Raw genomic sequence first — 15,106 nt, forward strand, 5'->3', positions numbered from 1 at the left:
GTAGTCTATCATTTCAGTAATTTTAATATTTTTTTCTACATAAGAACAGAACCAGCACATTTCTTATGTGGGTGTATTTTGAACTTTAGGAAAGTCCTTATTCACAAATACTTGTCTGGGTTTTAGTACAATTCAAATTAATGTATTACTTCAACATTTTTTATTGTTTTCCCTTTTAAAATTTTATTTTAAATAATAAGCCTATAGCTCTTTTCCTACCCAAGATAGTATGACATGTTTTAGTTCAGATCACATTTTTACAGATGAGCTATTATGAACCCATGGGATTTATAATAGAAATGGGGACAAATGCTTAACTACATTGGCACAAACTGTGCAGCAACAGTAATGACACCTTCAGGTTTGGTGGAAGGTGACAGTTAACATCTTTTTATCTTGTCTCCTTGGGCAAGCACACATCAGCATAGCTCTTGACATTTTCTTTCAGGAAGCAGTGGAGCTAGGGAAATATGTCACTGTTAATCACCTTCAGATTCCCATATGACATCATAAGAGAGTCTATTCTAAACAAGCTTAATTGCAAGAGTAAGTAATAATTTCTAAAAATGTTGGTGCAGAGTCTTGAGATAAAAAGAAGAAAGTGTTTTATGTAGTGCCTGATAGAGGAAAGAAGATTACATTTTTGTTTTGAAAGAAATGCTGATGTATAATTTATGTGATTTGACATAAAGGGTATTAAATGGAAGAATTCTTTTCTTGAAACAGGATTAAGGGTACTGAGTTGAACAGTTCTGTTTAAAAATGCCAAAGTAATGACTTCAATTTTGTGGAATATTATAAATTACCTGTACTTGTAACATAGTCCATGAAGATTTTCATAACACGTCTTGAGGGGAAAGGGAAGAGCTGATTTTCAGATGCTGTAAATCTGTCTCCTTTCCAAGGCACTGGAATAAAAAAAACTTAAAATGTTAAGTTCTGCCAGTGCAGTTTGAAAGATATAGATCTTATTTCTTGTGTATCTGATATGTTCATAAAATGTTTTTTTCCTTTTTTAAATAGTCCATGTTAGACTTTTACCAGATAATAGGGGACATGAGGAGAAACAAACTTTCATAAACACATACTTTCATAAAGTGATGTGAGTCATTTCCCGGTTAAGTCCTGAAGTCTGCTTAAACACAGTTCCTGTATTTCCACAAAAACATGTCAGGAATTCTTTGGTGAAGTACTAAAATAAAAACGTACTGCAAATAAAATGGCAAATATTGTAACAACTTAATTAATTGTATAAGTGCTTTGGATTTGGGGGAAGGGAACTTGTAGTTTATGACAGACAAATTTCTTATGGGAGTTTGTAAATAAATTTTGTTTTTAACTAATGGTAACTGAATGACTGAGTTAAATGTAACTGTAGAATAAAAATTTTATATGACACTTAAAGAGCCAAATGTTCAATGAGGCTGCCATAATACTTCACACCAAATTAGGAAATGCATCTCTACATATGTGCAAAAATGTCTATGCCTATTTGTTAAAAATGTATTTGTAGGTTTCAGAGGTGCATTTAACTGCTGGAAGAGGTGCTCTTGTCAAGTAGGAGAGGGAGGCCACCAACCATTTTAGTCTCCTAATTCTGAGCTGCTTCCATGGGCTCTATAAAACCATTGCTGTACTTCAGTTGGCACTTTACTGCAGACCAGGGGTGATGTGCTCTACCTTAAGCAGTGATATTTTGTGCAATCTCTAGTGCTGTGGCAGTAAGTACCAGTGGAAACTTAGGGAAGGACAGTCAGCCAAAACAGTGTATTCTGAGCATCCACTCCTATGGCTCATTTCCCAGAGCCACGACTGGATTTCAGACACCACATCCCACTGCAGCAGCCTCTTTGCAGGCAGCTGTCTGGCGAGGCCCTTCTGCTGGCTGTGCTGGGGTGGGAGGCTGCCAGGTGGGAGCAGAGCCACAGTGCCATGGGGCAGCCAGCAAGGGTAGTGCTGTGTCTCAAAGGGCAGCCCTGCTGGGTTGTGTAGCTGAGCACTGGTATTGTGAATGCATTTTCATAGCAGTTGTGTGGTACCCTGCAGCTAGTAGCTGTGTCTTTAGGATTAGCTGAGTAAGTGTGTATGTTGGGTGTAGTAGGTGCTTTCATAGACCTATAGAAAAATTTGGTTGTAAGGGACTTCTGGAGGCCATGTAGTCTAAATCTCTCCTCCAAGAAGGCCTCAGTATTCCAGATGTGTCTTGCAAGTGAGGAGCATAGAGGTATTGCCCACCCAGTTAGTGGCTCTCAAAAGAAGAATCCATGTCCTATTGTTAGCCAGAAAGTACGGGAACCAGTTGTGAATGTTCTGTGCACCCTTTCATGGGTACAGGAGGCAGGAATGTAATAAACTCTTGTAACTATTCTTCACCTTGGACTTGCTGTGAAATCAGAACTTTGGTTTAAATCATGTCAAAATGACCTGGCAGGGGCCAGAAGTTCTGTATTGTGATTTTAAGAGAAGAAGTAATTGTAACAGATGGACTATGACCAACGAAACCTTTGATTAAACAAATACTATGTCATTGATCATTCAGAAAGGGGAAAAGGAAAGTTATTTAAAACACGTGAAAAGGAAAGCCATATGTATTTTAAGGAAGGTAAATATTTCAGGCCATTGAGAAAATTTACTGTAAGTTACTTCTGTCCTAATATACTCAACTCCAGTGTATCGATCTAGTTTTTTATCTTTTCTTTAAGAAAAGAGTACATTGGTTTTGAAACAGGGGCCTTGAGACAATAAATGCTTCCACTCTATCTGCTCTGGAGTCCCAGGATCAGACTTGTTCATCCCAGAATCTGAAAATTGATTTGGCTTGGTTTGCTTTTTGTCCACTATTGCTAATAGTAAAGGCGTAAGTATCCTGGTGACAAGTGTTTCAGGAATTCCTCTATTTCAGTGTAGAACCTTGTTTTCTCAGAGTTCAATTTCATACGGATAAAGTGGATGTATTTTTAAGTACCATACTGTATTTTCTAAAACCACATGATAGTAAATCCAGTAAAATAAATATTCTACATATGGTAATTGAAGTCAAACATGAATTTTTATTTAAAATTTGGAGTATTACCATGCTGGAGAGTGACTCTCCATTTAATAGAATTTTTAATATTGTTGCCTTTCCAAAGATTTACAGCTGTAATTGTGCTATTTTCTCTTGTTTCCCAGCTTATTTAAGTACTATAAGCAGTATGAATACCTCTTCCAGAGTGCGAGAGAAGAACATGTGATAAGTAATGAGGTAAGTCATTTATATAGATGGAACTCATTATACAGTTATTTAATGAATGAACTGTAGCATATGTTTTATATTGCTCAAAGCAACTTCATGTCAACATTAGTCCATTACTAACATAAGATGACTTACTAAAGAATACAAGTTGGAGGTTTCGATTCTCATATTAAAAGTAAATTTGGGATTTCAAAAAAGTGTAAATGCCTTGCTTGGCTAAGTTGTTCATTGTGTTAAATCGTGAATACTTTCACGTATGTATTTACAAGGTGATGCATGTAATTTGAATTAGCAATGTATGAGTCTGACTACTTTAAAATCAACAATCAAAATCAGAAAGGTTGTGTACCAAGCCCAGTCTGACCACAGTCCTAATATTTATGTATACATGTGTACGTACAGTTTAGTTTCCACTGTAGTCACTTGCAGTTAATTACACTGACTGTGAAGAATAAGCTAGATAGAAATTCAGGATTTTGAAAGCTTTCACAACAGTGCATTGGGTTGCCTGTGCACTTTTTCTATATTTTATATGAAAAAAATACATAGGAAAATTCACTGATGCAGGATGTGGCCTTTAATCAAATGAACAGATTCAGTTCATCAAATAAGCCTTCCCTTAGTTTGACTCTGCATTTGGAGGGTGCTGCAATATACTGAAGAAGATTTACATTTATAATGTATGTTAGGAGACAACTGGTTTCTCATAGAGACACAGTGGTGGAATTTTTTTGATGACACATTTTAGCTTATCAGTACACAGTGAACTTAAAGTTAATGCACCGGAAATTTTTCTTTGCACTTTAAGCTGATCATTTGGCTCTGTAAATGATGTGGGAAAATTTCTTCCACTGTTGCTTTTAAATAGCCAGATTATCAAAAAGAAAGACTTTTCTTGACATGGATGTAAATATTTGGAAATCATTAAATGGGTAAAAATTCCAACTATAGTGAAGTAAATGAAAAAACTGTCATTACACAAGGACTTCAGCATTACTGTGTTAGGGTTGTTATTTTATATTAGCTAATCAGATCAGTGGCTGGTTAGCACTTTCTAATTAGTAAAATTATTTTTAATGAGGCTTTGATTAAGTAATTTGTTGTGTAAATTTGGCTAATGTATCTTACCAGTTGTAGACTAACTTAAAAGAAATTTGTGTTTTCTTAAAATCCACTTCTGGCTGGCTGTGTTCAGTGTGCTCTGTCCCAGCAGCAGAAGAGTGGTTGCTCTGCACAGTCTGTCTGCTGCAGAGTGCCACCTCCACTGAAGATACCACCTCCACTAGGGAATGGCAGAAATGTGTTTCTATGAATTTCTTTGGTGATCCTCCATTAAAGGAACAATTATAGCTCCCACAAAAACCTTCATGACAGTTTTTAGTCATAACTCTTTTACCGCTATTTCTTACCAATGTACCCATTCAGTTTAATCCATCTGTTTTGTATTCTGAGTTCCATGGCAGGGAGTCTAATTTGTCCAGCCTAAGAAAAATGCCTAAGAAAATCAATACTTATTCTTGTAGAGTTGATTTTGATAGGGTGATGCATTGTTCTTCAGTAAGTAACAGCCTAAGGCATTGAAGCTTCATGTGCAAACTTAAGACATTATTTGCACTTGCTTCATGTGTTAAAGTGTGACAAGAAGTGAACCCAGCATAAACTCCAGGTTCTTTTGCTACGACTTTGTTATATTTAGATGTACTTATCCATAAAGGAGATCACTACCTTTTATGTTTGCAGTCCCTTAGACAAACAGCTTAAACTGACAAGTTGGGAAGGCCAGTGTGGTTTGATATGTAAAAGGCTATGACAGGAGCATGCCTGGTTGTGTGCTCTGCAGTGCTCAGGGAAGAGGATGGGGCAGCAGTTCAACTGCAAAGTTTGCATTCTGGAAGTAGATGATAAACCTGTGCTGAAAATCTGACTGCTGCCTTGCTGTGTAGATCAGTATCTCAGAAACAGAAAAGTCCATGTAGACACACTGTGACCTACAGCTGGAAGTGATCACAACTTTAAGCTGTTAATGTCTAAAAAGTTTTCTTCTAGCTCCAGCAATAGAAGTCTGTTCTTTTGGAATGGGAAATTGTAAATTGTCATGGCCAGATTTGCCCACATAACAAGAACCATGGTGGTTCAAGAGCTCCATTACAGTATTATCTCCTTTTGTAAATGAAGACTTTGAGACAAGTCAGTGAAATTACTTGCTTCAGCTGAAATGGCATGTTTTAGCTCAGTGAGTAAATTTCTGCTCCATATGTGCCCTGTGTATTATCTACTGAATAAAAGCCCAGTAGTCTGATGAGAAGTGCTGCTTCTTTAAAAGAGATAGGGCTGCAACAAATAAAAGCAGTACTTAGTGCTGCAATGGATATCCTTTCAGAGAAACCACAGTATGTGTTTTCCAGAGAAATCTTATACCAATGAATTGTAAACTCACTGGATTTTATTTTTTCTCTTGCACAGGCAATCAGGTTTCCTTTTTGATCTTTTGGTGCAGTTATTTCCAAATGACCCTGTCATTTCCTGTGTAGAATAAAATCAGACCAGAAAAGGGAAATGAGTCAAAACTCGCTTAGATTATACATACAATACCTGTGGCCATGCCACTTAACAAAATTTTATTTACTTGAATGTGGCATGTAATTAATGGAGCTTCAGAGTCTGATTAATATTCTGCATTTGATGCAGCTAGCTTAATTGAACCACATTGTAAAACACAGACAGTATTTAAGTCTGTTACTAAAAAAGTAACAAATGCCTGGCCAATTTAAATGTATTTTTAAGGTGGATAAAGCCTTTAAATGTAACTGCCTGAGGTGATCATATTGCCTAGGGGAAAAAAAAAAAAAAAAAGGTTAAAATTGAAAGACATGAATGTTTGGTTAGATGATAAAACACACATCGTACATCTAACCTACTTTGACAGTATTTAAAATTTAAAGCTTCCTTTTCCAGCTTTCAAATCCCTTACATCTCCTTCATTCCAGATCTACAAAGACCTATATGTTTTATGTATGCATGAATACCTGTTAGAAAACATGACAGTACAAGGAATTACTGAGAAGTGCTAAGGTTGCCAAGAAAATTCATAGCTTTTTTCTGCTACTATTATGAGCAGTTCCCCACATTCAGAATGATTACAGAAGCAGTGCTTCAGCTGTTCTATGGCTGTGATCCAAAATAAAATACATGTAGTACTAAGATACCAGAGTTCCTCTGGAACATTGTAGTTAAAGATACTGGGTTTTTTCCTTTTGTCCATTCTGGAGGTTTTACTCTCTAGCTGTGATTTAGTACATTTATATTAGCCTACAATTTCAAAGAAAGCAAAAGGAGCAGAGACTAAATCTTGGTGTGCGGGGATTCAGTGGAGCAATTCCTATTAACACATGTCAGATCTTATAACAAAGGTTTAAATTGTTAATAACGTGACTTGTATAGAATTTTTTACTCTTTTCAGTTTCTATGTTCAGTTAATTTATTTTGTTTTGATAGGATGATATATTGCAGCACATCTTGTATTTTTTTTTCCTCACATACACAAATTGTACCTTATACTGCAGTTCGTGTTTTTCCTGCTCTGTGTTGTGTATTTTTAGATGGAATGAGCCTAAGGTCTTTTGGGATTATGTCTGCTTTGAAACATTTCCTAATAAAAATAATGTGGTTGGTAAATCTAGTTTTATTCCTAGTTGCCTTAGCCAGCCTGATTGAGTAATCTGCTATTTTATGGCCCAGATGACTAGCTAAGTTTGACTTCTTGAAATAGTAGAGTACAGTGTAATTTTCTTTAGAGATGTCAGAGTGGGTCAGGTTGCAATAAAAATATCCAAGATTAAGTTTAATGGCAGTGCAGATTCAGTATTATAGCAGTCACTAGATATCATCCTCTGTACTTTGAGTTCCAAAACAATTTCCATTAATGCCTTCTTTCCATGTACTCCTTACTTGCTGATATTATTAAGCTTTTGGACTATGTCTGGTTCTTTATCCAATTGTGGGCTGGGTGTTGGCTTTTTTTTTTTTTTTTTTTTTTTAAAGTTTAAACAAAATCCCTTCTGTGTTTGAATTTAAGGGGGCGTATAGGAAGAACATGCTGTTTGAAAGCCAATAAAGCTTTTTTCCTGGTGGCAGAAGACCTAAATCTGCAACTTGACTTTGCCTCATAATCCTCATAAGGTGTTGCTTATTTAGATTGCTTAATCAACCATTGTTCAAAAAAATTTGTTCAATGACTTCCTGAGAACTGCATTTTAAAGATGTATGAAACTAGGACTTTTCCATGAGTGTATCAGATCACACTAGAGAGATTCATTCCCCAGTTAATGGAGTGCATGCTTTTCAAACCTTGAAGGTTTCAAATATTTGTAATGCTTAAAAACCACTGAGTTGATTTTTTTGTAGCTTTGTTTTGTAAATATCACCATGGCAAAGACATCGGACTACTTTGAAGGAAATTAGAGTATAGGACTGGAAAGGACCTCTTCAATTCTCAGATCCAGTGCTGTGTTCTCGTAGGAAAACTTACATAATCCTCTTCAGAAACTTCTCAAACTCAGGTTTAAAAATTTAATTTTTTCTTTGTTCTTGCTATTGCAGTTAGAAAGCTGCCCTGGTGCCTGGTTTATGGAAGGATTGCAAAATGTCTAATTTCCATTCTAAATGTATTCATACAAGTTTATGTGCATTTGTCCTTGTGCCAATTTGTGCCAGTATTGACCCAGTTCTTATTCCATCCCCAGTGTTTCTTTTTCTAGTTTATAAAGAGACAGCAATCTTTTTGTCAGCCTTCATTTAGCTAAATTAGAAAAGCCAGCCTTCTCTAATAGTTGCTTTTAAGCTAAGCTTTGATACATGCATTCTTACATACCTATCAGCCTCTAGCCATCCTATTGGCCTTTTTCTATAATTGTTCCACTTTAAATCACTTTTGTTTGAATGTAAGTGACCAAACTGCACTTAATATTACTTGCTGAGATAAAAGCAAGGCCTTGTACAATATCAATGGCCCTTTCTTGTTCTCTGCTGGGAATAGCCTACATGATAGGTCCTAGAATCACTCCCACAGTTTATACGTGGATCATGTGGCTGTTTCTTCGTAGATCTGCTGTTCTTCTTCTCCTTTATTACTGTATTTTCTAGCTGAGGTACTCCCAGGGCACCGTAGGTTTTAAAAAAATTACATCCCTACAATGTCAAATCACAATTTGTCATTGAATACAAGAGTGAATATTCTGTGAGGTCATTCAGTCCCATCTGTGTGATATTCCTGTCCTCTCATGAATTGATCTTGTCTCTCACATTCCTTTTGTCGAGAAAATTGGTTATCATATTAAATAAACTATGAAATTAGTCTGGCATTGTGCACCTTTGATAAACCAATGTTATATCCTATTTCCACGTCCTTATTTTTTCCTTCAAAACAGTTTTTCAAACTTTTACTGCTATGAAGATCAAAACTACAGCTTCAGGAGTAGGGTAATAATTCTAGATTTATGAATATTTAAAACTAGTAAACTGGTATTTAGGCTCTTGATGTCTGAGGGGAAAATTTTTATGTCTGTTACAGAAGTGTGTAGTACCCAAGACTGGATTACTGAAATAAACATCTGGAGAGCCAGTGGGTTTTGTGACATAAATCACTGATATTTAGTCCTTTGATCTTGCAGTTTGCTGTGGCTATACCCAGAGAGATCTTGGTGGACTTGCAGTTGATCTGAATGAAAAGCAGAGTTTGTTGGAATTGTATGTGTTATTACTTGAAATATTTCAAACATATCTTACACAGTAGAAATCGTGGTTGTTTTGCAAAGGCTGTCTTTGGTACATTCAGTTGCCAGTACTGGAGATATTCTGACCTCTAGCAGTTTTGCATCCCTGTAGGTCACATGCTGGTGGTCTTCTATAGCTGTTTGAACATGCCTGAGTTTTGGTAGCTGAACTATGCTGCCCTGAAACTCCAGAGAATTATGGAATTCATAAGCTGGTGCTGAGAACTTCAGCAAATCTTTCTTTAGAGAATGATTGACAAAATGGTTTTTAAATTATTCAAAATCAAAAATTATTTTCTTAGGAAACATCAAATACAAAACAAGTCAGCTTTTTAATTCAGTAACACGCGTGAAGTCATGAAATAAAAAATTAAGACAAGAAGAATGCTGTGTAGCTGACTTAGGCTATGCCTTCAGTACACATTTTGGTTCTGACCCAGCCAGAATTTAAACAAGTACCTCTTTTTAAGCACTTGGGAACTTTTATTTCAATGAACCTATTCACATACACAGATCTAAACTGAGATGTAACTAGAAGTCACATTGCTCAGCACCCTGGAGGATGAAAAGCTGAAGACCCTAAAGCAAGAAAAAAAATTGAAGGTCATCAGAACTTTTTTATTGCAGTTATACAGTTGACAAAGCGTGGTATTTTTGACTGTGTGATATTAAATGGGAGAGGGGAAAAAAGTTGAATCACTGGTGGTAGAATATTTCTGAAATTGTGCAGCAATGAATATATATTCAAAGATGTGCTCTCTGAGTTTTTTAAGTGTTTACTTAGAAAGTGACTGGATTTCTGTATGCATGTGTATGTATGAAAAAATACATAGTTCTGATAACAGCAGTTGGCTGATTTTATTTGCTGGAATGCATGTCAACTAGAAATTGTAGGCTTTGACTGTGTATTATTAAGGACATCATCTTTCTGCTACTCATCAAAATGTTGTAAGATCCAAATGACTAAGTGCTCTGTAAGAAGACTTTAGTACAAGGTTGAAAATATTTATCAATCAGTATGTAAATGTCAGTGGAAGACAATGAGATTGTCAGAAATGTATTGACTTAGGGAAATTATGAAGTTCTTAAGTACCTGAAGGGTAGACTATTAGGATATGAATTTTTTTAACTTTTCTAGTATTCCTGAGCAGCTTACTCTGTTGATGGCCTTTGGGAGGTCTTGTAACTTTATTTGATCAGTATAAAATAGAGTAATTGGAGCTGAGCAAAGATCAGTAAGCTTTTTTTTCGTAGAAGATTCTGAGAATTTCTAGTTTAATTCCAGTTTAAAACAAAAACCAAACACAAACAGGCTTGCTATTCTTACATGTCTCTATTTAAGCTTCCTCACTCCAAAGCAGAGCTCTTGAAGGTTGTTTCAGAGCCCAGGCTTCATCTTGGTGCCATGCAGCATAGCTGGCTCTGCTGAAACAGGGTCCACTTGATTTTAGCTGGGGTCTGCGTGTGCCCTCATCTCTCCATAAAACATGTTGTTTGGAAACCAGGAATCTAGAAAGCAGGTTGGTAGGTCAAAAGAACTTTGTAAATAAGCTGGTGAGAACCAGGTAGGCTGGTGCTTGCATATTGGCAGAAAGTCATTTGAAAACTCTTCCTAATTTTTTAGATAACTCAAAGAATAACATTTGTAAGGAGTCTGCCAAAAAAAGTAAATATCTTATTTGAATTATCGCATCGTATTATGTCTGCTGAAAAACAATATTTTTTGGTAAATTCTTCCATGTAACCTAGTGTGGATCAAGGAGTTGATCAAGAAAGTACTGTTTCAGTATAGTTTGCTGGTTCAAATTTAGCTTTTTTTTTCTTTTATAATCATTGACCAGCAAGTACTATTTGGGTCCTTGCTGGTCCAGTGTGACTTACTGGAGACTGGTTTGCCAGAGCAATTGCCATATTTCCAAAATTTCCAGTGTTATTTTTGTTATTCAGCTATCAAAGATGCATGAACTGTTTTTCTACCCTCTACCTTCAGCTTTCTGTCATCTTGAAGATTATATTGTATTCATAAAAGTATCTGTGGAATGGCCAAGTAATGTGATATTTCATGGGACTGTATCCTGTGGGTTAATGTTTGTGTATCAAATTCATACATCTTGTGACCTTATGTTATGAGTAACATGTTGACCTTATTCATATTACTAAACAGCATAGTATTGCTTTGCTGTCATGATTTGTAAGCAATATATATTTTTATGAAGTTTTATAAAGGACAAATGTATTCAAAGTTTAAATAAGACAAGTTTTGCAGTTCTTTAAAGTCCATTTTTGAAGTGAAAACCAGAAAGTTTGTGTGTTTTCTAATTTTACCATGAATTTTACAATTTGTCATAATGTACAATGTATTTTTACTGAACAGTCATTGAATCTGATGTATCTGAATATTTAATTCATAAAATGTTCTTTTGATTTCCCATAAATATGCTAAGCTCAGTGAAATACAGCATTACTGATTAGAAACCTGAGTTTTATATGATGACTGGTTGCTATGTGAGGTAACTTATATTGCTACTTAGGCTTATTTTTAATAAACCTTAGCTAGGGAAATTGTTTAAATTTCAAAGAAAAGATAATAAAATGAGGGCATAGAATATTAATGTGAACTGTGCCTTTATTTTTTTTTAAAGCATTCAAAGTTAAATAGTGGTGGTCTGTTAACAATCTAGGGCTATTTGGCAAGTCTTTAAACTTACTCAATAATCAAAACATAAAAGGACAATGGAAACTTTTTACAATAAAAGAAAAAGGAGTTGAGTACAGAAACCAAACAAATTATTCTCTGCTTTTTCTTGGTAAGGAGGTGAACTTTATAGGAAGGGCAGCAAGCTCTGAGTTAGGGTTGCCTTTTCCTGTCTTTGTTATAAATTACATCTGTCTGTGAAGAATCCTCTCCAGTTACCTCTTTGTTCATGGCTATGGGGGGGTTGTACATGTCTATCTGGAATGAAGCAGAGAAAGACAGACTGGAGGGGAGCCTTCTTTTAATTTTACTGGGTTTTTTTATAATTAGGAAATGGCAATCCTTCACACTGATCTGCCTTTCTTACTAAATATTCAGGTGGATAGAATTCCTAAGATCCCAGCTGTGTAAATAGAATATTAACAAAAAAAGTGTTTTCTTCAACATTTGTATTATTTGTTCTTTGCTAGACTTTTGGAAGACTTCAACACCATTTAGGTTCATTGTTATAATTCAGAATGTTTTTATTAGGGCTTAAATGTGGAAAACATTTGACAAAGAGATGGACTTTATCCTAACATAATGCGTGATTCTTTACTGATAGTACTGGGAGGTACTGGAAGGAGAGTCAGATACAGGCTTAGCATGCTCCTCATATCCTCCTTCCCCCATATCTAGTGAGCACCTAAGAAGCTGAGATAGCCCATGTGTAGCTAGACAGATGGGAGTAAAGGGACCATGACCAAGTTCCTGTACAACTACTTTAACCATTTGATCCTGAGGCAGGAGTCACAGGTTGCTAGCAAGAGAGCAACAGGTGAAATTTTTTCCTTTCAATCCCCTTCTTCAGTGTAGGGTGGTGTCCAGCTTCTACCAGCTCCATCCAGCCTGCTAACTTTCATTATCTGATGTTCTGTTCTCCTCTATCTAATGCTCAGATGTTCCTATCTGTATTTTTCATCAGCCCTAAGTAACCTTACATATTCTGAGTCTCCTTTCAATCCACTGCATTGTTTATATAAGCTAAGACTTCATTATGTATTTCCAGCTGCTGCACTCAGAAAAAAATATCTCGTACATAGAGTATACTGTGTTTCCTCAGGGTGGATTTGAAAAGATGGCAGCTGGAATCTTTTAGAGTGTGTCATGATTAAGGTTTGGCTTCCCATTGCACTGCTGACAATATGGTAGTGAAGTGTGGAGGAATATTTAATGATTTATACTTAATGTTTCCTTTTCCTTGCTTGTAAGAATGGGCAGAATCTTTGGCTGACCTTATCATGCTAAGGGGTGAGTATTTGTATGAACTTTATCCTGCCTCACCCCAACTGATGTCACTCTCAAATGGTGTCTTTGACTCAGACTGCAAAACTTGTGTGAGAGCCCTCATAGTTCTGCAGTTACATTGAAGATGATGCTGTATCCAGGATCAAACCTGGATGTTTTCAGCTGAAAGAAATTTACATTGTGCTCTCCACTTTATACAATGAGTGGTCCTTCTGATCTTTTTCATAGAATCATAGAATTGGCTGGGTTGGAAGGGACCTCAGAGATCATCAAGTCCAAACCTTGATCCACTACTGCTGCAGTTCCCAGCCCATGGCACTGAGTGCCACATCCAGTCTCTTTTTAAATATCTCCAGGGACGGAGAATCCACTACTTCCCGGGGCAGCCCATTCCAATGTCTGATCACCCTCTTGGTAAAAAAATTATTTCTAATATCCAACCTGGTTGGTTCTACAAGAATGCAACAATACTGTAAAAAAATCTTGCATAAAAATATTGTTACTGTTCTCACAGCGCAGAAAATCTTGCATTAATTACATGCTAATACATGCAATTTATTCTATTTTCTTAGTGTTAGAATTCATGTACCTGGTAAATGTTTTCTTATCTCTTTGTTCTATTCAAATAATGTTACACAAAGAACAATGTCTTCTTTGCAGTTGCTCTGTTGTTTATTTTGACTGTGCATATCAAATTTAGCTTGTGAATACAGTCTAAGGCATGGATGCTAAGTCATAAAGACAAATGGTGCATGCTTCATGTATAGCAAGGCCACCTTAATATGGTCTCAGAGTTGTGAAAACATCCGTGCTCCAGAACTCTTGAATTTTGGATTGATCAAGGCTGTAGGCAAGTTTCAGGCACTCACCAGCTGGAATTTAGGTCCTTAAAGTAGATTCACTGAATGTTTTGTGTTGTGAATAGATTTGCACTACATTGCCACCACTGACAATGTGTAATACACACCCCGTGTATTACTCTTAATAAAACAGAGGAGTAATAGGAATGTTCCTTAGAGTTTATTCTGCTTTGAATATCTGCCTAACATTTAGAGTTTTTCTTAGCATTCATTTTGTATTCATGGCACCTGTTTATCATTTTCATCTCTGTCAGTTATACATTTAGGACTCTTTAATGAATTTCTTTTGTTCTAAGCAAGATGCTTTGTCAGTTTTTTATATTCTTCAGGAGTTCAGATGTAGTTGAAAATTCACATTTCCTGTTAAATTACCTGTAATGATCATATTTCAAATAAAGTATTTAAAGGTTTTACCCTCTTTTAGGCTTGTTGCAGGAAACTGTTTTCAATTTTTAGCATTAATGTTGTCCCCACAGGCCTAAGGTAAAAGGAAGTAAAAGCTAGAGGCCAGGTTGTTGACTTTTTTTTTAAAGTCCTACCAGTGGTGCATTGTGGTGCCCTCCTACGTTTCTCACCATTTAGTGACTGACCCCTTGTGTCTGTTGGTTCATGCGTGCTGATAGATAACTCAGTACTGAGCCATCCATTTCAGTTTAGTAATCACATTTGTTTGGGAAATCAAGAAATTGTCATGGACATAAGGAGCTAGACATTACTCATATTGCCATGACAGAGATTTTATCTTTTGTCCTTCCCTCCCTGCTGTGCTTGCAAATATAGCTCTCTAAATTACTGTATGTAAAATAAGATCCTTTTCTTTGTAAATCTGGCACAGAAAAACACAATAGAAGTTAAAAGCAGGGCTTCAGTCTTATCTGCATGGTTCCTAACTACTGGTTTCACTTCAGTTCCTACTCTTGTTATTCATAGTCTTTTTATTACAGTCTATTTTATTGTTTCTCTTTGTTCTGATCAATCCCCAGTTAAATGGGTAAATAATAAAAGAAAGAGAGCACATAATCAAATTACCAGGAGTAATTCCTCAGTCCAAGCATTACTGGACCTTTGTAATGAGCGGAGAGAACAGAGCTTTGATACCAGAGTCATAAAGGCCAAGCCTTTAAAACTGACAACGCAAACACATTGCTACGTTGGCACATATTTTGTGAATTTAAATTACAAATTATTGTGTATAATCAGAATCAGAGTAACTGAAATACCATACAGCATGGATAGACTTTATTAATTTTGGATACAA

At 36.0% G+C, this 15,106-nt stretch overlaps 1 protein-coding gene across 1 annotated transcript in view; it reads left to right on the forward strand.

Annotated features, from left to right (window-relative positions):
• CABCOCO1 (ciliary associated calcium binding coiled-coil 1) overlaps positions 1–15,106 on the forward strand; it is a 52,197-nt gene that overhangs the window by 15,696 nt on the left and 21,395 nt on the right. Inside the window, exon 6 of the mRNA XM_030453184.1 lies at positions 3,172–3,244. Within this exon, the coding sequence (XP_030309044.1) occupies positions 3,172–3,244 (73 nt within the window). The remainder of the gene's footprint in view (positions 1–3,171; positions 3,245–15,106) is intronic.

The sequence above is a fragment of the Calypte anna genome, chromosome 6 (assembly GCF_003957555.1).
Source record: "Calypte anna isolate BGI_N300 chromosome 6, bCalAnn1_v1.p, whole genome shotgun sequence".
In the NCBI taxonomy this organism is placed as follows: Eukaryota; Metazoa; Chordata; class Aves; order Apodiformes; family Trochilidae; genus Calypte; species Calypte anna.